The 24,646-nt window shown below is 32.3% G+C and overlaps 1 protein-coding gene across 2 annotated transcripts; it reads left to right on the forward strand.

Annotated features, from left to right (window-relative positions):
• The first annotated feature begins 1,402 nt into the window (after nucleotides 1-1,402).
• Nucleotides 1,403-11,717, forward strand: LOC146949481 (putative LRR receptor-like serine/threonine-protein kinase At1g53430). Of its 2 annotated transcripts, none has more exons than XM_085745489.1 (24): nucleotides 1,403-1,634; nucleotides 3,045-4,142; nucleotides 4,388-4,459; nucleotides 5,129-5,200; nucleotides 5,386-5,457; nucleotides 5,541-5,612; nucleotides 5,764-5,835; nucleotides 5,919-5,990; nucleotides 6,103-6,174; nucleotides 6,444-6,518; nucleotides 6,615-6,686; nucleotides 7,272-7,343; nucleotides 7,441-7,506; nucleotides 7,661-7,720; nucleotides 7,806-7,844; nucleotides 7,933-7,979; nucleotides 8,082-8,455; nucleotides 8,800-8,995; nucleotides 9,229-9,366; nucleotides 9,652-9,764; nucleotides 9,876-10,086; nucleotides 10,174-10,411; nucleotides 10,759-10,909; nucleotides 11,175-11,717. In XM_085745489.1, exons 2-24 carry the CDS (start codon nucleotides 3,949-3,951, stop codon nucleotides 11,562-11,564), a joined length of 2,940 nt encoding a protein of 979 aa, XP_085601615.1. In that variant the 5' UTR covers nucleotides 1,403-1,634; nucleotides 3,045-3,948; the 3' UTR covers nucleotides 11,565-11,717. The 2 variants fall into 2 exon arrangements, with proteins under 2 accessions (XP_085601615.1, XP_085601614.1); XM_085745488.1 differs by having other exon boundaries at nucleotides 3,962-4,142.
• Nucleotides 11,718-24,646: the final 12,929 nt, after the last annotated feature.

Genomic DNA, 24,646 nt, shown 5'->3' on the forward strand with positions numbered 1-24,646 from the left:
TACTAAGAGCCCGTTTGTTATAGCTTTTTTAAGGAAAAAATCACTTTTTTTAAATAAATAATCACTTTTAAGAGTTTTGCATCCGTTTTAAAAAAATCAGAATCTAAAAAAAATCTAAAAACAGCTTCAGGTGAAAAGCTGTTAAGAGCAGCTTCTAAAGATATAGATTTTTTTTAGACGAGAGAGAAAATATGATTTAAAAGATTAAACTAATTTTGTAAAAAAAATCCCTTTTCTATAGTTGTATCCAAACAAACTAAATTATTTGTTTAAAAAAGTGATTTTTGTTACGGCAAACAAACGTAAAATAGATTCTGATTTTTCACAAAATCTCTAAAATATAATCTCTAAATTATTTAATGTCAAAATCACTTTTATTTTAATCCGTAACAAATGGACCCTAAGTGGTAACCTATGTTAATTCAGCAAAGAAGATAAAGGGGATTCGGATAATCCTAATCGCCGCTCAATTTTTAAATGTATGTTTGATTTTACTTTTAAAGAGATCATAATTGATTATGAATGTGTATAATTGATTCTGACATGTTTGGTTGATGTTGAGTAGCATTTGGGTTCGTTTGTTTTAGTTTAAGAAAAAATAGATTTTGAATTAAAAGAATTTAGAGATTTTTTTAGAGATTCTTAAAAAAAATCTTTTAGAGATTCTTAAAAAAAAAAATCTAAAGCTGTTTCTGTTTGTTTATTATCATAAAAATCATTATTTTAAGATTTGAAAGTCTTACACTTGATTTCCTTGTATTTAGAAAAAAAAAATAGATTTTTATTTTGAGGCTAAAACTGAATGAATTTTTTTTTCTAAATCTAAAACAAACACAACAAAAATAAAAAAAATAAGTGATTTTTTAGTTAAAAAAATAGATTTTCTTTTCAAAAAAATCCAAAACAAACGGCCCCTTTATTCTGCCTCTAAAATTGATTCTACTTGAAACTAAAATTTGTACCTTTTAATTCTGAAATTGATTTTCACTCACAAATTTATAGTTTAACTCACTTTAATGAATTTATTCAAACACAAATTACTTTTAATCAAAATCACTTTTAACTGAAATCAAATTTACAGAATAAATTATGTCAAAACCAATATTGTCCTCCGCACAACCAAACACATGCTAAATCAAGCTTTTTGTAGTTGAATGTTGTTCAAAGTGTAATCATGAGTGAGTAAAACTAAAAAAATAAGGAATCAATAACTAAGTTTTTTTTTTTTTTACAAGAACATTTTTTGTTGTTGAATGCTTTTCAAAGTTAAGACACTATTAAGTAATTATATATATGCATATTTGAAAGGGAAATAAAGAGAACAACACAAAATGACGAAATAAAAACGTTTCTCATTCTCTTTCCCTCCAACAAAAACAAACAACCCCTTATACCAACTCTTATCTACGTTTCTATTTGTTTTCTTCCTTCTCAACTTTTCTTCCTGTCGTTTTTACATTCCATTCCAAAAAAGTTTCATCTTAAAACAACAGAGGAAAGGTACCCTTAAACAACATAGACCAAGATGTTTTCTCTAAGCTTCAAACATGTATCTATGTTGTTCTTTTTGTTCATGGCTTTCAATTGTTTCTCAATGTTTGGATCCAACGCTCAATCATTACCACAAGATGAAGGTACCCTTCATTTCTTTTGCTCTCTTTTTCTTTGTTTTGATTTTAATTTTGTTTATGTTTTGAAACAATTTTGTGTAACTTCCGAAACTGTCATGAAACTTTAAACTGTTTTTTTTTTTTTTTCCTTCACATATATATGAAAGTAAAACCAATTTTTTCACATAGTTCTAACCTTTGTCATAACTTGTACTATAATAGATTGACATATATGATCAAATACAGTTTTTTTTTTTTTTTTTTCATTTTAGGGGAAGTTAAGATTTTTCAGTGGCCATGAAATTATATGTTTTGTTTGTGTTAAATGACTGTGTGTTCTGAAGTGTCTTCATGTCACTTTCAGAATTTAGTTCATGAACTTTAATTACTTCATCTAACTTTGTTTGGATTCTTTGGTACATGAAGTTTTATTGGATACCAATGTCAGCAAAATTATTTATACAACATTAAATAATTGAAAGATAGATATGTAGCCAATAAAATTTCAGATTATCCAAAGTATTTTTTTTATCTGTGTGTTCATAATATGCATTTTGGAGTGTTTTGTCATTCTAAACAAATAATCAAACCGTACATTAGATGTTGATTTTTATCCTATGATGAGATAGCCACGGCTATAATAGACATAGGTGGGCCCAATAGGTTTGTAAACATTTATTATTTTATTACTTTATTGAAGACAGCCTTAATATATCTATCCACATTCAATTCATTTAACAATGAAATTATCTAAATTCAACTCATTATGGATGAATTATTGATAGGATATTTTAGAATAGTGGACCAAGCTTACTATAATATGTTGAAAAATAAAAGGTGGGGACCAATTAAATAGGGTACGTGATGGGGGGCAAACCGTGTATTAATAAATGTGCACTGTACTAGTCAAACACTCTGTTCGGTTAAATATTCCCTCTCCATATATATGCTTTGGCCCATTGGATTAGCAACAATTATTTATTCCTAATAAGAGTTTATGATGTTACTTATACTGGGATTATTTAAGTTCAACAAAGATGTTGATAGAGTCGAACTAAACGATTGAACTCGAGTGGTTAACGAGTTTCACCAAAGATGAATTTGAGAGAATTCGAGTTCGATTAGAACAATTATTGATAAGATTATTTTTACCTAATGACCGAACTCGGGATTTACTAAATCCCTTTATCATAGGATAAAAAGTTTAACAGAAAAAAAAATGTTGTTAGAGTTTTCTAATGATTTTTTTTATGACCAAAAAGTTTCTCTAAAAGTTTTTTGCTCCACTTAGATTTGCATCACTATTCAACAAAAAAAAAAACTTAGATATGTGCAATTGTGTGTCTTTTTTTAAACGGAACACTAAATAATTAGGACATTTTGAACAAATTATTTCTCAACTAATTGTATTTTTTAATTCATATGACGGTCCAGATAAAACGAAGGAGATAATAACTTCATAGGATTAAAATGCTGACCAAGATTTATTCGAGAAGCCTTGAGGATATGAAGATTGGAAAAAGAAAAGTTCCACACATAAACCTTTTGCATGAAAAGTTTTTTTTTTTTTTTTTTAGGCATGCATGAAAAGTTCCATTTCTTATTCTATAACTTATTGTATTAGATTATTATGTTGCCGCCTTGTATGACTTAGTCCCACCAACTATAAAAAAATTGGGATGGTTTGTATGACAATTTGTTAATTTTTAAAGTTTTTTGACCATGAAAGCTGCAAAATAATGAAGTATCGACTAATTAAAGTTTTGGACAACCAGAATTTGCTAAACCGTGTGAGGATTGTTCAAATATGATGAATAGGTCAATATCTACTATAGTACTAACCAAGTCCCTTAAAAAAGATATCTACAACATACCAAGTGGTTAGTCACTTTCACTTTTTTGACTCACTAAAACTTTACACTTTGAATCAACGACCTTAAAGTTGGGGCATAAACCTCTAACCAAAGTATTACTTGGGGGCGAGTAAAGACATTCACTTAAAATGAAAAATAGTTTGGAAGCAACTAAATTTAAATTTTGATTCAAACAATTATTGATCATATTTTACTTCATTTCGATTGAACTTTATATCATCTGAAAAGTGAAAGAAAAAATATATTGTGACTATGTAGAGATCAATGTTTTTTTGTTGTTGATATTATGGTCAACTTTATTATACACAAATGAGATATATAAGTCTTGTATCATTTACAAGTTAGTTTCATCATAGATCAATGAATCTCATAATTAAATCAAATAAGATATGACGTGATTTATTGTTTTAATAAAGTATGATATTAATACAAAGAAAAACTGTGAGACCTAATCAAGTTGATGTATGTTCTATGCAGTGAAATTGCTACAAACAATTTCAGACAAGGTAAATAACTTGAATTGGAAGGTTACAAACCGTTCATGCAACAGTGGTGATAAAGGATTTGGTAACGAGATTATTGTAGAGGATCAAATTGTAAGGAATGTCACATGTGATTGCTCTTTCAACTCTAGCACTGTTTGCCATGTGACAATGATGTAAGTTTCTAGAAACCCCTCCCAAAAAACATAAGAGTTTTGAATTTTACAATAAACTAATGAATTTTTATTGGTCCACATAAAATATGTGCAATATTTTGAATTAAAAGTTTTACATTTTCTTACATTTATATGCCTATGTGGACAAATGTCACCTTTTGTTCCTTTAGATTAATTTTTATTTATTAAATTAAATTCAACTGTTTCATTTGAGAATGACTAATTCAACGAATTGACTATGGTAGCTTGCTCAAGGGTCTCAACATATCTGGAGTTTTTCCAAGTGAATTTGGAAATCTCACTCAGCTCAAAATACTGTAAGTGATTACATTATTTTCTAATTTAATTTTCCCTTTGTCATTGTGTTAGAAAATGTTGATCATAGATTATTTATAACCCTAATTGCTTTAGTCATAAATAACGGAGTTACTAGTTTTCAAGGTCTCTCAGGGTCCTAGTATTTAGCCCATTGAGTATTGTTGGAGTTCAAGCGCGAGTGATTAATACCACATGCATTAGAAGTTGGTTAATGAAAATGAGTAATATATATAAGATAGGTGACACTGACACACATACACGTGATGTCTAGGTCTCTAGTGGTCACATCATTAGCATATTCCTGCTCCAAAAGCTTTTCTAGACTCGCAACAAGTCGTATCAGAGTCATGGTTCGGCACACATTTTTATATAAGAATAGGAATTGAAAATACAGGGCTATTAATGATAATGAACTAACCTCTTCTAACTAGAAACTTTAACTAACTGATAAACTAATAACTGAAGTTGTTAAGTTAACTATTTCCTAATAACCCGTGCTGTGATTACAATATTTTAGTATGATTTTTACATATGTATTCTATTTTTATTTTTTATTTTTATTGGAAAGTGAAACAACTATTAACTTCATCAAATGCAGAAGAATATGCCATTAATTATTAATTATTATTATTTTAAAAAGAATCTAATTGAAATTTTTTATTGAGCAGTGATCTCACTAGGAACTATCTAAATGGCTCAATTCCAAAGAGTCTTGGAGGCCTCTCATCACTAGTGACACTGTAAGCCATGTTACCTTTGTGTATATATTTATGTGTTTTATTTTCTTACTTTATGCTATGTATGTACGAAACATATGGTCTTCAAAAATTCTGTATACAATTTTTCCTAATTAGTTTGCATGCTTTACATGCACACTTTTTTTTTTCTTTAAATTTCTCAGCTTCCAATTATTTCCATTTTTCAGGTCACTTTTGGGAAATAGACTTAGTGGTCAAATTCCCCCAGAAATTGGTGATATTGCCAACTTACAAGAACTGTAAGTGTTCTTGAGAATAATTTGATGCCATATTAATTGAGATTGGTAGTAGAATAATTATATTTGTGATCCAATTTTTGCAGGAATGTAGAGGATAATCAACTTGAAGGGAATCTTCCTCCAAACCTTGGAAATTTGAAGAACTTGCAGAAATTGTGAGACTTGTTTCTTTCAGTCATTTTCATTTTATATTTATTGGCCTAATCTAAGGTATATCTCGTTGAAAAGGGTACACCGGCGATCCTTAGTATTGACCGTCGAGTTATCTATGATTTCACATTCCTAACATTTTTCTGTACGCTGCAGATTGCTTTCTGCAAATAATTTTACAGGGACAATACCAGAAGCATTTGGCAATCTAAAGAATCTCACAAATTTGTGAGTGACATGATACGATACAACTTTTCTCAGTTTTCATTTTATGTATTTGTTAAATTCTGAAATCACTCAATATTCTGCAGTAGGATAGATGGAAGCAGTTTATCTGGGAAGATCCCAAGTTTTATCGGAAACTGGACCAAACTTGAAAGATTGTGAGTCTAAATTTTAGTTCATTCATAAACTTTTACTGTTTGAAGAATGAAATAATGATATACTATGCTTAAGATGAAGTTTATTATCCAAGTAAACTTTTTTTTTTTGTAGGGATTTGCAAGGCACGTCCTTGGAAGGTCCAATTCCTCCTGCTATATTGGTCTTGAAAAATTTGAAGGAATTGTGAGTACTTTCTCTGTCACGGTTATCAGTATCGTACACTATTTGAGGCTAGTAGATGAAATAGCAGCTTATAATTTTTCTTTTCCAATTACTTTTACTTAATAGTGTCATATATTTACCAATAATGTATCGATGATTCATAAATTTTTCTTTGAATATCGACCATGCTTTCTACTTGTTGCATTTTGTCTGCATTTCACAATGGTTATGGAATGCATTGTTCAATAGGGGCACATTTTCTTTTTACTGATGAAACATTTATATATCAGGAGGATATCTGACTTGAAGGGAAACACAACGATGACATTTCCTGATTTGAAGGATTTGAAACGCATAAAAAGACTGTGAGTGGAAAACTTGAAACCTTTTCCTCCATGCTACATATGAAGATTTGTGTAACTCATTTATGATTTATTAACTGGTTTATTTCTGTAACTCAGGGAATTGAGAAATTGCTTAATCACTGGTCCTATTCCAGACTACATTGGTGAATTGGAAAATCTAAAAACTATGTAAGTTGGACCAATGGTGTATATTGTTGGCTATTTACTCTTTAAATTTCATTATATCTACATGATTACCAATAAATATAAGGTTATTTAGTATATACCAGTATGTAAGAAAGAACAGAAATGTGATCCTGGCAGATTATTTTTTCAACTAAACATTACTTGTATAGTAGAATAGTATTAATGAAATTTTGCTATTTCTTTATTTGACACAATTTCACACATACTCTTGCACAGCGCCTTTTTTTCCCTCCTTTTCTGTCTCGAGTTGTTAGAGGAATCATTCTTCAGTACTTAAGTTTTTGATTATGGATTTACTTAAATATAAAGATCAGCAAATGATTTGGATCAATTAAACTTTTACTAACACTTCATAAGTACTCTTTGTTAACATATTTTTCATGACTAATTTTAAGATCCTCCTCTTCAGATGTTTGTGTAATAGTTCGGAAATCTCTTTTTAAGATTATTGAACTAAAATTGTTACATATTGAAAATTACCTATTATTATGTTCTAAAGGTTCTTTATCATAATAGTCATAAATATTTTTCTTTTTATCATAATAGTCATAAATATTTTTCTTTCAGAGATTTGAGCTCGAACAGATTGACTGGTCCAATACCAGACTCACTTCAGGACTTGGAATCAATCAATTTCATGTAAGTGAACATTTTCCTTTGATGGAAAAAAGATTACCGAAAGGACGTGGATCTTCTTATTAGAAATTATATCTAAAAATGTTGTTTTTCTTAACAGGTTTCTGACAAATAACTCTCTGAGTGGAACAATTCCCGGATGGATACTGAGCAACAAACAGAACTTGTTAGCACATTTTCTTGAATTTTTGTTTACGTCTAATTCCATATTTTATACTTGTTGAAACTTCGGTGTTACACAAGTACAAATTATAATTTTCTTGCAATTCGTTGTGTTGAATTATGAAGTAATGAAAATATACTCTCGCTTTATGTTTCAGTGACTTATCTTTCAACAATTTTACTGAATCTTCTGCTTCTGATTGCCAGCTCTTGGATGTGTAAGCATCATCTTATTTTTATTCTATACGAATTTTACAAGCATTTCGCCTTTCTCAATACTGAGCTAGTACTATTGTTGAACAGGAACTTAGCTTCCAGCGTCTCTCCTTCAGCAAACACTTCGTATGTTCATGCGATCCTGCTTACGGTCTAGTTTTAATTCTGTATCATTTTTTGAACCATCTTCTGAATTTAACTCCATATCTTGTAGATTGTCCTGTTTGAAAAGGAACCTACCTTGTTCGGGAAAACCTCGGTGTTAGTGTTCAGACTTATCAGATCAATTGCGTTTTCATTAACTTCAGTGTTTACTAAATGAAATTGTGATACTGATAGCTTCTGTTGAATATTTCTCTGTAGATCATTCACTGTTCATAAACTGTGGAGGACCTGCAACTGAGTTTGATGACAATGAATATGAAGCTGATGATCATCTACGTGGAATTTCGAACTTTGTTCCAAGTGTTAGTGGAAAATGGGCTTATAGCAGTACAGGAGTATTTCTAGGAAATGAGAGAGCTGATTATGTTGCAAGAAATGTGTTCTCTTTGAAGATTAATAATGGCTCTGAATACTACCAAACAGCCCGCATTGCACCGATATCTCTTAAATATTTTGGATTTTGTATGCTGAAGGGAAATTATAATGTGAAACTTCATTTTGCTGAGATAATGTTTTCTGATGACCAGAAATTCAGCAGCCTTGGAAGGCGCATATTCGATGTTTCAATTCAAGTGAGTAATGAAATAAAAAATTTATATTTCTTTCTTAGGCCTTGTTTGATAAACAACGTAATTAATCGCTTATAATATAAACTCGTCATATAAGTTCTTAAATATATCTATATCTATAACAAAAGATAAAATAAAGTCAAGCTGTTCTCGTAAAAGCTATAGTCGAAAACAGATCGTGGACCTTCCCTAAGCTGTAGTTTTGCAAGTACTTATGTCAGTAGATAGATAAGCTCAAATAAACCAATCCAAACAGGTCCTTAGTTTCTTCTAAAATGTTGCTCATTTTTTGTATCTGGTGTTCCGACAAAACAAAAGTTCTGAGCTTCAAATCTATACAATGACAGGGTCGTAAATATTTGAAAGATTTTAACATTATGGAAGCAGCTGGTGGAGTTGGCAAGGGAATCACTAGGGATTTTAATGTTGATGTTAATGATAGCACTTTGGAAATCCACTTGTCTTGGGCAGGGAAAGGAACTAATGCCATTCCTATGAGAGGTGTATATGGACCTCTTATTTCTGCTATCACCGTGACACCAAGTAAGTCGTTTTCATATTTAATTTGTATGCACTGTCGTGTAAAAAAGATTTTATGCATGCATCCAATCATTTTCATTCATTGTGTCACTGACAGTGTATACCAATTAAACTCTATTTTATTCTATGTGGTGAAATGTGATTGGATACATGTGTAAACTTTTTTACACTGACAGTGTATACCAATTAAACTCTATTTTATTTCATGTTATGTAAACATTTACACTTTGTTATAGACTTTAAAATTCCTTCAAATGGGTTGTCTGCTGGAGCAATTGCTGGAATTGTGGTTGGATCGTTGGCATTTGTCATGCTGATACTCTTTGTCCTTTGGAAGATGGGTTACCTTTGTGGAAAAGATCAAACAGACAAAGGTAAGATTGAAGTCCAAAATAATCAAAACAGATAATGCCCTTATGATTTGATAATTTTATAATAACGATCCAAAATTTTGATAATTTTAACGGTCAAATATGTTTTTCGTTCCTACAAGGAATGAAAACAAAATTGAGATAATTATAAGGACTAAAATAATGTTTAACCAAAATTTTAAATCAACAGAAAATGTTGATTTGGCTTATTATATAATTACATTGCTATTCTATCTTTCTTTTTATTTTCACTTCTTGTAACTGAGTAAAATTCCTATCTTATTGCAGAGCTCCTAGAATTAAAAACAGGCTATTACAGTTTGAGACAAATTAAAGTTGCTACTAATAACTTTGATCCAGTAAATAAGATAGGTGAAGGAGGATTTGGACCAGTTTACAAGGTAAATTTGGATAAACTATTTGTACATTTTACTTGAGAATTATTTAGTTTTGAAATGTTATCTTCAATTATATATGAAAAATGTGATACTGAAGGCATTCCCTATTCATAGGGTGTACTGTCAGATGGTGCTGTGATTGCTGTTAAACAGCTCTCTTCCAAATCAAAGCAAGGGAACCGCGAATTCGTTAACGAAATAGGCATGATATCTGCTTTGCAGCATCCAAATCTTGTGAAGCTTTACGGATGTTGCATTGAAGGAAACCAATTGCTGCTTGTATATGAATACATGGAGAACAATAGTCTTGCTCGCGCTCTTTTCGGTAAATGCTTCTTGTAACAAGTTTTGGATGTGTTTGAATGTTCCTGATAAGTTAAAATCTAACATTGAAAGAAACTTTTTCTTCTAGGTAAACCAGAACAACGGTTGAACTTGGACTGGCGTACGAGAATGAAGATCTGTGTAGGGATAGCAAGGGGTTTAGCTTATCTTCATGAGGAATCAAGATTGAAAATAGTACATAGAGATATTAAAGCAACCAATGTCTTACTCGATAAGAATCTGAATGCAAAGATCTCTGATTTCGGTTTAGCCAAGCTTGATGAAGAAGAAAATACCCATATCAGCACACGAATTGCTGGGACAATGTTAGTATTATGCCGCATTATTTAAAAATTTTGAATCCTAGACTTTGTTCATCATTAGTCGGCATGCACTCATGGTTTTAAATTTCGGTGGCATTGGCTGAATTTGTTTGCGATATAAAGGTTTTGAATGTTCTCGAGAACAAGTTGTGACTACAATTGCATCTGCATCGACTGCATTTGATTGCAACTCAACTGCAATTTATAAACATGCTTGTAACATTAATCATGATTGTGTATTTCTTGCAGCTATAATCATATACATAGTTCTAACGTAGAAAATGTTTCACTTTCTGTTTCTGAAATCACCGACACAAATGGTACTAATTTACTAAACGTTCTCTTATCAGAGGTTACATGGCTCCTGAGTATGCTATGCGGGGTTACTTGACTGACAAAGCAGATGTCTATAGCTTTGGGGTTGTAGCTTTAGAGATTGTTAGTGGAATGAGCAACACAAATTATCGGCCAAAAGAGGAGTTTGTTTATCTTCTGGATTGGGTAAGTTACACTTTTGTGTGGCCTTTAGAGACTGCGTTTATCGTTTCTTCGTTCTAAATATTCTTGGCGTTTTCATTTATATCGGAACCTTCATTCTATTTATCTCCAAAAACAATAAAGCATTTCAAAATCAAATATAATAGGTTAATAATTAAGGTTTATTATATACATTATACTTGGTCTGATTTTTCATTGTGATTTCCCTTGTTTTATAATTATGGTATGGTTAAATTTCTAATACTATATTTTGCATGTGATTAAAAAGGCCTATGTTCTCCAAGAACAAGGAAACCTTCTGGAATTAGTGGACCCAAGTCTTGGTTCAAAGTACTCCTCAGAAGAGGCAATGAGAATGCTGCAATTGGCACTCCTTTGCACCAATCCATCTCCAACTCTTAGACCACCAATGTCATCTGTAGTAAGCATGCTTGAAGGAAATACTCCGATTCAAGCGCCGATAATCAAACGCAGCGATAGTACAGCTGGTGCAAGATTTAAAGCCTTTGAGCTTCTATCACAAGATAGCCAAACTACTTCAACATTCTTACAAGATAGTAGAGAACTAAGAGGCAAATCAATGGATGGACCATGGGTTGATTCTTCCATATCTTATCCAAGTAAAGATGAGTATTCTTCATCTGAGAAGCTTATTTGAGGCTTGATTGATGTGTGGTTTGTAAGTTAGAGAGAGATCAATTCAGATTAATACAAATTCTTTTGTAAAGTATATATCGAAAGCAACAATATTATAGAGTGAAAGCATACTTGCAAAAATGTAGTGTTTGAAATCAAGCATGTGGTTTTGAAACGTGTGGAAGATTTTCATTGCTTTCTTTCTGTATATTTTATGTGTTGAACATAGTTAGTTATTCACTGTTCAAACTACGTGGATTTCTTAGGAAATGAATGATGTTAGTATGTTATCCATGCTGATATACAAGGAAGGTTTAATTTACATCATATACAAAACAGTAGGATATGTTTTATATGAAAGAGTACTTATTGGGAGATTTTTTTTCTGTGTTAACCCTCCGGTTTTCGGTGGAAAGGGGGATGAGAATGAGTTTATATAGTCCTAATGCATATTTAAAATCACGGTGAGTTTGATAAAATCACGGTGACACGGTGAGTTTGTTGAAGTTCTAAAGTGTAGGTTTTGCAAAAAACCATAATGGAACATTGTGATTCTGAAGAACACAGAAGATAATCCAAACATGCTCCTTGAAGTCTATAAACATGCATCGGCTAAAACAGACCGTGAAATATTTGTAATATAGTTAACATGAAATGTACTCTCTATCTTGGCACATTCATGATCTTTAAGATGCTCTCTCTCCGCGCATTCCTATATCCTTTGCATTTCTTGTTTTACCAACTCTTTACAAACTTTTGCTCGCATTCCGATATCCTTTGCAGTTCTTGTTTTTGCTTCCTTCTCTTGGCGCAAGGATTCCTCCATATCTCTCGGCGCAAGGAATCCTCCATATTTTTTAATCCAATCCTCAAGAACAAGAACTTTAATTCCTCATTCAATATGATGCAATTTTCCTCTGCACTTCCAGCCCAACTTTCAGCTTTAGAAACCTTTGACTGATGATCCTTTATCACATTTTGCATATTTCTAATTGCGGAATATAACATACTTTGTTTCTCCTTACTAGCTTCAAAAGATGCTACTGAATTCTGCAATTGTAGATTAATTTCTTTTAGCTTCTTCTATAGCAAATAGACATTGTCCGTCACCTTTCAAAAGATTAAACTCTTCATTGAGTTTTGAATTAGTCTCTGTCAATAACTTACATTTAGCTTCTGCAATATCAGCCCGACTTTTGGCATTAAATGCAGTTTCTTTCGGTTCAACAATAAGTTTTCTTATTCCTTACTTCAGAACACGCTACATTATATAGATTATCCGAAGATGACTTCACATTCCGTATGTGAATTTCAGAATTTTGTCACTGGTTCTCAAGTAAAGACATTTTATCTCTTAAAGAGGGGACCTCAGAACCAGTAGGGATTCGTTTATCTTTAGAATCTTTTGAATTAGCTTCTGCAATATGCCAATATCGGCCCTAATTTCGGCATTACATACCATTTCATTCAGTTCAGCAATACCATTTTTCATATTCCTTACTTCAGAACACACAACATTATAAAGATTCTGATATTCAATAGAAGTGGACTTTACATTCAATAGCTGAATTTTAGAATCCTTCAACTGCTTCTCAAGTAATGACACCTTATCGTATCTCTTAGAGTGAAGACCACAGAATCAGAAGCGATTCGTTTATCTTCGGCGTCTTTTGAATTAGCTTCTGACCTTGAAGAGAGTCGTTTAATTCACCGGTGCTGCTTTCAGTCGTGTTCATAATAATATCCGTAGTTTTTTATTGTTCTGCAAAAGTATCAAGCTTAGCTCGAAGCTCGCATTCACGCTGACTTAAACCATTCAAATTAAAATGGGAAACCTGGAGTCTACTCACAGACTTTTTAAAATTTTCATCAGAATATCATGTGCATTGTCTGCCTCAAACAATCTTTGAAATTTTAAAATGTTCTTCAAACTCTCTCGGTTACAAAATATAAGCAAAAGTGAGTCAAAGAAAGTTGATGTGTATTTAGTACGAGATTTGTATCAAATACATCAACTTTACATGACTCATTTTTGCTTATATTTTGTTACAGAGGGACAGAGTTGTTCTTTTTCATCTTTTGCAACATTATATTAAAAGTAATTTGAAAGACACTTCTGAGTTCCTGCTGCTTTTGCAAAAACAATTACACAAGGATATTCAATTATTATAGAGAAACCCCAAACGACAAGACAAACATCTATGTAGCATTGACACTTCTAATTGAAGACATGTTTGACACATATCTGTCTTTGACACCGACGCTGACGCATGCTCTTAATTTCATTTTTTCAATTACCAGCATTGACGTGTAAGTGTCATGTTCAGTGTCCATGTCTTTGTATATGTATTTGTTCTTCATATATAGTCACAAAATAATACACTTTTCTAACAAGTTCATGAAATTGAGATTTTTTTAAATTAAATTAATGAAATAAGATCGCATGCTTTGATAGTTTCTCTAAATTGTTGAGTATCCCCCGTAAACACAACAAGGAGCATCCTCCTTGCCATTGTTATCAAAAACCCGACTTAAGTCTCAAAATCCTGGTTTTTGCGACTTTGCGTAGCTTCAACGACTCAAATCCATAGCAAAGTCCCAAAAACAGGCAAAATCCTATCAAAATCGCACAAAATCGCACAGAATCGTGAAATCCATTCAAAATCGCAGGATTTTGATGGATTTTGAAGGATTTTGTTCATTTTTTTGATAAGGGTCAATTTTTGACCTGGTTCATAAATTGACCCTATTTGAATCCATGACCCGTTTTATAAATACCCGAAAGGCCAAAAATTTTCATTCCTTCACTTCTCCCACATTTATGTATATGTATTTTGTGGACTTTGAACTTTAGTCATTTTTGACTATATGCAATTTATAACATATATTTAACGTTATTTTTGTTTTGGTAGAATCCTCGATTTTGATTGCGATTTTACAAGTCCCGACTTTTCTATCCTACATCGATTCTACAAAAGTCCTTGAGTAAAATCCTTCGATTTTGATTGCGATTTTACGAGTCCCGATTTTGCTACTCCCTTTCGACTTCAAGTAAAGTCCCGATTTTGATAACCTTGCTCCTTGCAAGAGCATGCCCATCAATGTAGTTCAATGAGCCATAATAAAGATGTATTATCAGAGATACTTAATTTAAAAGGAAGCATATCCTGAACTAAATATATTTTGGTGCAATTATTAACCAATCTTATTAATGTGACTATTTGATTCAATATGGATTTTTTTCAAATACAAAATGATTGGTCTGTAAAGATAGTAGAAGAGCAACAAAAATTTAGGGATTCATATCACTGAATGAAGGGGGGCGGCAACATGGGCCCTTATGAGGATCACAAAGAGGTGGAGGACATGGTGTAATATGAGGATCGCAACAAGGTGGGAGGTCTGTGTGTACATTGCCTGCCATAGCACCTGCAAGAAACACCATTAACATCAAAAACATCTTCAACATAGTTTCCATTATAACCAAGCTTGGTTTGAACATAAAAGCAAGATGGATATCTTATTGTGAGTGGTTTGTTGAAACAATATAGTTATATTTATAGGCAAAGAGAGAATCCTTTGAATATAATAATTGAAAATATTTAGATGTTAATAATGTAAACGCTTTAAGTTTTTAATAATATTAAGTATTTCTTTTAATACGTTGACTAACTAGGAATACCTTTTTTTTTTTTTTTTGAAGAAAGTAATACCTTCTTTTAATACCTTATTATTTTATTAGAATATATTTTCTAATAATAATTATTAACAGTTATGAATTTGACGCTTTTGATGCTATGGTGGGTGATAGCTCGCGTTTCTGCTTTGCAACCCTTTTTTTGGGTTGATTAGACTTTTAATATTTTGGTTGAATGGTTGGTTGCATTTATGTTATTCTTCATGTTTGAATTGCTTATGCTTGCGTGTTCTTTGATTAGAGTTTGAATTGCATAAGTTGCTTTGTTTGCATTTTTTGGGTTAAGTTTTTGAGTTTCAGATCGTAACCATGCCGTGTTTTTGAATATGAAATAATTGAGTTTGTGGTTGAATGTGAACTAGATTTGTGGTTGAAGGTGATGAAGAAATTGGGGTTGGAGATGCAGAAGAAAAAATAGAGGCAGAAGGATGAACAAAATTTACGTTTTTTTAATTTCATCCCACTGCAATTTTGTGTTTTTGGTTTTTGTCCTTCCTTTCTAGCCACTCATCATCTCTCTTCACACATAAATCTGTTTTTGCAAACTCACCCTTCGCCACGTGTTTCTCCATCTGCCACCACAACATTTTTGTAACGGGAGTTAACATGAAGGACTAATTGCAAAGGTTAACAACTTACAAGGATGATTTTGAAAGAAAAAAAGATAAAGGGACGACTTGCAAAAACACACCAATTTACAGGGACGTTTTGCATATTTAAGCCTTTAAATTATCAAATACAAAATATTAAAAATCAATTATTTATCACCGGTTTATGGTTAAAAATTTAATTATTGGTATTAGAATTTTAATTTATTAGTTATTACTTTTTTTTAAAATATAAAATTGCTTAAGTTATATTATTGATTTTTTTTAGAGATTGTATTCTTGAAATATTATTATTTATGTATTATTTTTTTGACTCATTCATGTAATTTATAACTAAATTGGGTTTTAGTAATTTTGAGAGGAAAAAAAAACAATAATTTGAGTTTCAATAACTGAAAGGAAAAAAAAAGTATGGAATGCAAAAGGATTCGATTGAAATAAAAAAAAAAAAATGGAATGGAAAAGGATTTGCTAAGTAATACTCACATAAGTTAAGATTTGGTATCAAATTATCCAGGTGTCAACGGATCTAGGCTCAAAGTGTAAGAGTAGGATGAGCAATTTCCTAATGCTTAGAGACACCCTGATAAGCATGAAATTTCTCTTCTTTCGTCATGTTTTCAAGCATCCGTTTTAGGGATCGGTTTTTATGAATATGCAAAATTTAATTAATGAATAAAAGGTACAATTAAAGCACAAATTGTGCCAAACATCACGACAACACTACTCCCTCTGGTCTCAAATATAAGAAAAGATTTTCTTTTTAGGTTCATTAAATAATTAACGTATCTGTTTTACAATGTAGACCAGATACATTAACTATTCAATGAACTTAAAAAAAGAATCTTTTCTTATATTTGAGACCGGAGGGAGTATTTGATACAACATCAACAGAAGCACCCAGTAGTTCAAATTCAAAAAAATCAGTCATATGCAGGAGCCTCATCCAATGATCAATGTCATGACCATAGGGACAAACAACACTATAATTTGATATTATCAAAAATATATGATATCCAATTTTTAAAATTTAACTAGATTATTTCACTCTATAGCACCAATCCAAACATACTTAGAGGAAAGACAATCAATAAGTAACATTGCAAAGGCAAAACAAGAGGCTGAGGGCCAATATTAGGGAGAAGAAAACATGAGCGAATCTCAAGGCAGCTCATCCTAAGAAGGTATGGTCTCTAAGATAACATTTGCCCATGAGTCTAATAAAGCTAATCAAAAAGTAAAATGTACAAGAAAAAGGGTGAGATCCTCTTTTTTTTTAGGGGATGGGTGAGATCCTCTTACTATGACGTTTGCTCCTACTCCTTGCATGTTGCAGTTGACAATTGTATGTATGGTGCAATGGTGCATATATATTACATAAAACTTATCATATATAGTGATGTATAAGCACTACAAGAAACCATTGAAATTCCGAGGCACAAAACTCCTTGGAAATTGTCGATTTCTCCTCGGAATGTCACTTTTTTCCGAGGAACTCTCTTCCTGGAAAAATAGTTGGTTGCAATCCACTTTCCGAGGAAGTTCTGTTTCCGAGAAACAAATGTCCTCGGAATTTTGATTTGACTACTGCGCCACAGGCTGGGCTTCTGCGATGTCTGACATAGCATTTCCGAGGAACTTTGTCCTCGGAATGTAAGTTATTTAAAAAATAATTAAATTTATTATTATTATTTTCCTGTCTTTTAAATTTAGGGTTAATTATGTTTCTAGTCCCTATAAAATAGCGACCTTGTAAGTTTAGTCCCTACTTAATTTTAATAGCATTTTTAGTCCCTATAAAAAAAAAATTACTTATAATTTTAGTCCCTGCTAAAACAAAGTTTGATTAATTATCCTTAAACTCTTAAATTTTTGAACGATTTTTTTGAGACAAGATTAGAACACTATGAAAGGTTCGTTTACTAAAATTTAGAATTTTCTGACATGAAATGAATTAAATATGAATTTTTTAAAACGACAAAAGTTAAAGATAAAAAGTAATAAAATCTGGATGTAGAAATCAAATTTTGCAATAATTTTTTGCGGACGAACTTTTAGTAATGTTCTAAACATGTCTGCAAAAAATTGTTCAAAAATTTAAGAGTTTAAGCATAAATTAAACAAATTTGAATTGAGTAGGGACTAATACTCAGTGCAGAAAAATAAAATTAGGGACTAAAAATGCTATTAAAATTAAGTAGGGACTAAACTTACAAGGTCGCTATTTTATAGGGACTAGAAACATAATTAACCCTTAAATTTATGATTAAATTAATAATTATCAGAAAGAGAAAGAAAACTGTTCCCTCAAAAAAAATTCATTGTGTAACTGTGTTATGCTCTTCAAATCTGATGATAGCTCTTTGGCTTTCTCGCGTGTTGCATTTGCAAAATTGGCATCAACAGTTGGACTGGCATCAGAGACTAAACCATTTTCAACATAATTGGATGTGCTGTGTAAAACCTCAGAACTTGAAGCCATATGCTCTAGTTCCTCTTTGATTTTTATCTGAAACCGAAGAACAGCAAGCTTCCCTTCAAGCATATCTAGTAACAACCCACAATAAAAAAGACATAAATCCAGATGAAATAAATCCAGAAACAGTTTCATTCTTTCTCAATATAAAAAAAACCCCAAAAACAGATGAAATAAATCAAAAGGAACAAAGATTTAGTAATTTACCAGTTCAAATCTTCAAGAACCGGAATGAAGGGTTTGGGTATGAGAGGGTTTCAATGGATTTGGGCTTTGAGAGGGATTTCGAATTTAGGTTTGTTTGGAGCAGAACCTTCGACGGATTTGGAAGAACCTTTGATAAAGAGATTTGGGTTTCTTTGCCTTAAGTTTTGAGGCTTGATTTGGGTTAAATGGAAGAAAAGGGTTATGTGGAAGAAAAGAGAGTACTGAGATTTGTTTTTGAGAAGAAAGAGAGTACTGATTGTTTAAAAGCAAGAAAAACAAGTTAAAAAATTAGAATAAAGAAAAAGAAAAATATATGGAGCAGTGTTGATTGACATCCTGCTCTGTAAAGTTGCTGCTGCAAGTTTTAGCGAGGAACATCTTCCTCGGAATGCAGCTTAAAAACGCATGCTTCTACCACATATCACTGCTATTGCATTGTGAGGAAAAAGTTCCTCGGACTTTCCTCGGAAAATGACATAAAAAACCGTGCCTATACAGAGATTCCTGACACCGGTATAACGAGGAAAATGTTTCTCGGAAAAACATTATTTTTGCGAGGAATAACTTCTTCCTCGGAAAGTTTCGTCGGTATACGATTGATTTCTTGTAGTGAAGGGGGTTTCCTTAGTATTATTATTTCAACTCAATTTTAATAATTTCTGTTTTATTTTTTGTTTTGGATTTTCGATCCATTAGGGTTCCCTTAGTATTTAAACACTTCAAATGTAGCTAAAAGAGGCAGTTATTTTCGTTCAATAAAATTTTCAGAGAGTTTTCTAAATTTCTGGTGGATTCTAGAACACTATTTTCACAAGTTTGCAAGTGACAAACTTGTTTCTTTTTAATATAGGTTTGGCGTTTGCTGACTTACGCTTTGATTGCGTTAATTGGCATTAGAGCAGGTTTTGTCATATTGTTTTCGTAACGGGATTTAGCAAAGGGTAAAAGAACAATAAGAACTGTAACTGAACTTGGTATTGAGTAGGAATTGATTAACAAGTATTCGAGATGAGTTTTCATGCCTTGCTTCTTCTGCTTCCAATCTCGTTGTTAGTGCTTCTTGCAGTTGGGTTCCACTTGCGACTGCCCTCTCCAGTTCATCAACTTGGGATTCGATGCTTGTATTCAAATCGATTGCTACGGCCAGAGTGCATGGAAGAACTTCTGATACCAATGATAGAGATTTAGTATTAGGTAAAAGAACAATAACAATAACTGGACTCATTTACAAGCATTCGAGAGACTTTATTTATACCGTCCATGCTCCCTATTGACTTTATTTATGTTTCCTGTTTTTCTAATTCCCCATATTAACTAACTAACTAGCTAGTTAACAGTTACAATTTTCTGAAACCCCAACTTAACTAACTAAAGAGTTTGTTATTTACTCTCTCCGATCCTTGTTATAAGAAAATTTTCAAAATAAAATTTGGTTCTATTTATAAGGAAATGTCTCAACTTAAACTACTATCTAATACATAAAGTTTCATCGTTATCCTTAATTTGTGCCTTCCCTTTGTTCAATATTATCACTGGTACCGTAATGGGTACAATTGGTAGCTCAATTGGTAGTGGGAATGCATTGAACTAGTACTTAACCCCAGGTACTAGGTTCGATTCCCACGGGAGGCAAAAACACCACTATTGGGGGGGGGGGGGGGGTGATTAAGCTTGTGAGTAACAGTGCCGGGGGGCACAGGGCCTAGCCGGGACCCGCCTGGGCTGTTACATGTTCACACTCCGGTAAGGTAGACGCTAATAGGGCTGCCAATTTGTAGAACTACCGATAGGCAGAGTGTGCTATGTGCTTCTACGATTCATAGATGAGGGAACCTTTATGACAGTTGGAAATTTAGGAACGCTAATTCAAGTCTATGTTTCAAATACTTATGAGAGAATAAGAACCCAACACTAATAATCAGTACGAAGGTGTACAAACCCTATAGGATTGAAAATCATATAGTGTAGCGCTCGTATAACCTTAGTGTGATCATTAGGTTGCAACCCGACAACTGAAGGAGAATAAGCCATGCCTCTGAGAGAGTAAGACCTCACATGTACTTACCCGTGTGATCAACAGGCACAACTTGATAGATGGGAGGTAGTAAAACCCAACGAACTCATCACTTGAATAGGAATCGTTAAATGCTGAATAAGACTTGACTGTTACTTAATTCCAACAAATAAATAGAGGGGATTGAAAAAATTTTAACCACCGCTAACATTCTGCAATCAAAAGATGTAAACTTTGCTCTATTACAAGCAGATAAAAATTGCAAAACTCTAAACCCTTATCTCTTTTATTTTTAATGTTTCCAAATAAGTGACGCAAATTGTTTGATTGGAACGACAATCCTTGTGGATACGATACTATATTTATCACTTTATTACTTGGTAAACGATTTAGTACACTTGCATAAATCCGACCATCAAGTTTTTGTTGCTGTTGTCGTTTCCGGGTAGTTTTGATATTTTCAATTAAACAATTTAAATTACTTATTCGTATCAGTTTTTATTTTTATGTCATTTAATTTTTCTGTTTTAAATATTCCAAAAATACCAATAAAATAAGTCCTATTTGAGCCGTTATTAGATGTCTAGTTTAATTTTCATTAGTTGTTTATTCCTCTTTAGTTGTTACTAACCATAGTTATTTTTTCTTTTGCATTAGTTTATTATTATCGAGTCTATTTTCCTTTTCCTTTTTAGTACTAATCATTCTTCTTTTCTTTTCTTTTTCTAATTAGGAACTAACATTTACTTTTATTTTCTTTTTCATTTTTAGAGTCGTAGATTTTAGGGAATAATTAGTAGTTGTGCATTTAGAGAGTCATAGTAATAATAACAATTGTTATAATAACTATAGTCATTAGATCAAGTCTAGTAATGTAGGTCATTTAATCTTACGAGTCGTTTCATTTTAGTTTTCATTTAGGATTAGAATTAGCAATTAGTAGATAGACGAAATGGCAAAGCCATTATAAACTTAGACACGTAAACTTAGACACATAGTGGAGGTACCGGAGTTCGAACCCCGATCATAGCATCTAGCTTAACAATTTTGGCATTTTACATACATAGACACATAGTGGAGGTACCGGAGTTCGAACCCCGATCATAGCATCTAGCTTAACAATTTTGGCATTTTACATACATAGCATTAAGGTCCCGTTTGTTTTGGATTTTTTTTCAAAAAAAAATCTATTTTATTAAAGCATTAAGGTCCCGTTTGTTTTGGATTTTTTTTCAAAAAAAAAATCTATTTTATTAAAAAAAAATCACTTTATTCATTTTAAAGTGTTTGTTAGGATTCTTAGAAAAATCATTTTATCAAAAAAAAAAAAAACTATTTTGACCTTAAAAGGAAAAGCATAATCAGGGAGACAACCCATAAGTTTATTTTCCGTATTTCCCTTTTCAATAAGCTAAGCTGAGATTTCCTTTCTGAACAATTTCCTTTCTTTTATTGTTGCTAATCCTCACTATTATTTTTAATTTTATTTCTTTGCATTACATATATAACCTTTACATTTATGCTTAAATTGTTTTAGTCTTAGAGTTATTTCAGAACATTTACAGGGGAGGCTAGTTTACCCTTACATTCAAGAGCACGATAACTTTTGAGGCTTGCTACTAAAGGTACTCATATTAATATATCACCATCTCTTTTCTGTATAGCATAATCAGTGAGATTTTTAGCCAAATATTTCTAACCCATTCTTCTACTACAATTCTTTCTATCATGAATGTTCTATTTGAATGTTATTTTTGCTTGAATTTGCAGTCGTTCTTTACGGACAGTCGGTCATGTTATACTACACACGAGGCAAAAAAAAATGTTGCTACTTTGAGCCTTTCAGCCACCCTTTATAATCTTGCTATCCTTTGTGAAACCCTTTTGAGCCTCCAGTAATAATTTATTTTGTTATTACTAAGTGGCGAATCATGTCATAGTTATGAACCTTAATGTTATCTTTTTTATTTTTCTTGGGAGTTAGATATAATTTTTACAACTTGGTATGGTTTGAAACTAAGTTTGGGTTGTTCTTTGGAATTAACAACATTTTAAGTTTGGGGCGAGGTACCAGTAGAACTAATTTATCAAAATGAAAAAATGTAGATTGCCCTAGGTCTACACAAAAAAAAAAAGTAAAAAAAAAAAACAATCAAGAGCCAAAAACATAAAAAAATTAGTATCTTAAAGGTGTTTATTTCTATTGAAAAAGAAAAATGATAAATAGTTATACTTAGTGCCCATCTTGTTTGATTTATGGAAGGAATGTTGGGAGTAGTTCAATGTTTAGTAGGAATCCTTAGCTTGATAATCTAACTTCAAGTTCTTTTGTTAGCTTACTTTCCCAAATATATCCCACCTTAACTTAAGCCATGCTACAACTGTTGGAACAAAATGTGTTTAACAATGAACCTTAAAGAGTTTTGATGATAACAAGGTATTGAAAATTGTAAATTGGACTAGCTAATATTTGTTCAAGTGTACAGGATCATAATTATAAAGTTACATCATCATTGGTTCTGAATGAGCAAATAAAGAGCAAAGGAAACAACAAAAATTTGAAGCTTGGACGCTCCTGAAGGCAACTTGTTACTGAAGAGAAAAAGCGCTCCTGAAGTTAAGTCGCTTCTGAAGTAAGGATAGTGCTCCTGAAGTTAAGACGCTTCTGAAGTAAGAATAGTGCTCCTGAAGACAAGAAGTCCAGAAGTCATATCATCAGAAGCTGCATCATCAGAAGCTGCAGAAATCATATCATCAGAAGCTGCATCATCAGAAGCTGCCTCATCAGAAGCTATTTCACCAGAAGCTGAATCTCAACTGGAATTGCAAAAGATTCAAGAATTGAAGAATTATCAATGCAAAAGCTGTCTATTGGATTCGTAAACACAAACAAAGAATTAGTGGAATTTTGCAACGGTCATTTCAAAGGTGTTTGAAGGCTTGTGCTTGCAATTTGGACGAAAGCGTTGACATTGTACTTTGTACGAATTGTACAACCACGTTCTCCACTACTCTGTTTTGTGTCCACGCTTCAAGACAAGAAAACAGCTCCAGAATACGGTCTCGCCTGCATATATGTTCCTTTGGATAAGGAATGGATTTCAAATTGGTTCTTCATAGGACAACAACCAAATCAGGCAAAAGATCATTGGTGAAAGATCAAGCTTCAACAACGACTCTTTGGTGTGCTGGCAATTTTACAACGTCTCTTTCACACCTCTATATAAAGGAGTGAAGACTTAGAGTTTTGGTAATGCAAGAACGCTGAACGAAAGACTCACAAGATTTTCACAAGTACCAAACCTCTGCTGAAATTGTTCTACATTCACTTAGAATTTCTGTGTCTCAAAGTCATATCTTAGAAATTCTTAAGTCCATTGAGTCTGTATCTGTTTTGTATTGTGAGCACCTCTGATTGTATATCAAGTGTTCAACCTTAAACAATTTTCTGTGCAATTTTGTTTAGTTAGGAAGTCTCTTGCAGTTGTGCTTAAGCAGGAAGTCTCTTGATTGTGTTCTTGAGCAAAGGAAGTCTCTAGCTTGTGTGCTTGAGCAAAGGAAGTCTCTTGCTTGTGTGCTTGAGCATTTGTAATCAGATATTACTCATAGTGAAATCTCCTTGGAAGTGCAAGGGGGACTGGACTACTTCCGGATTGTGGAAGGAACCAGTATAATTGCTTTGTGTCGTTCTTCTTCTCTCTCTCTGTTTTATTCCGCTGCATTTAGATTCTGATTATCACTTCAGAAGCTGTCTCACTTAGCTTCTGATCAGTGTGTTCAGTTTTAAGGAGAAACGAAGAATTTTTCAAAACACAATTCAACCCCCCTTCTTGTGTTTTTCTCACCTTCAACAACCTTAAAAGAGCTCAAAGCGTGTATATAATCTGATCTTAACTGTCTGTTTCGAATTGTCTCAAACAATTCTAATTGTTCTTTTAATACATTGTTATTATTGAAACTACGACATTGTACAAACCCATTTTGTTTCAAAAAAGGATAATTTTGGCATTTTAGATTAAATAATTATGTGAATGTACTTAAATTTATAATAGTCCACCTCCCCTCTAAAAGAACTCCAATTTAGGGTGAGAGTGGGGAGCAA

This window comes from Medicago sativa, chromosome 2, assembly GCF_051527215.1.
Source record: "Medicago sativa cultivar Bolivia chromosome 2, Bolivia_mono, whole genome shotgun sequence".
NCBI lineage: Eukaryota > Viridiplantae > Streptophyta > Magnoliopsida > Fabales > Fabaceae > Medicago > Medicago sativa.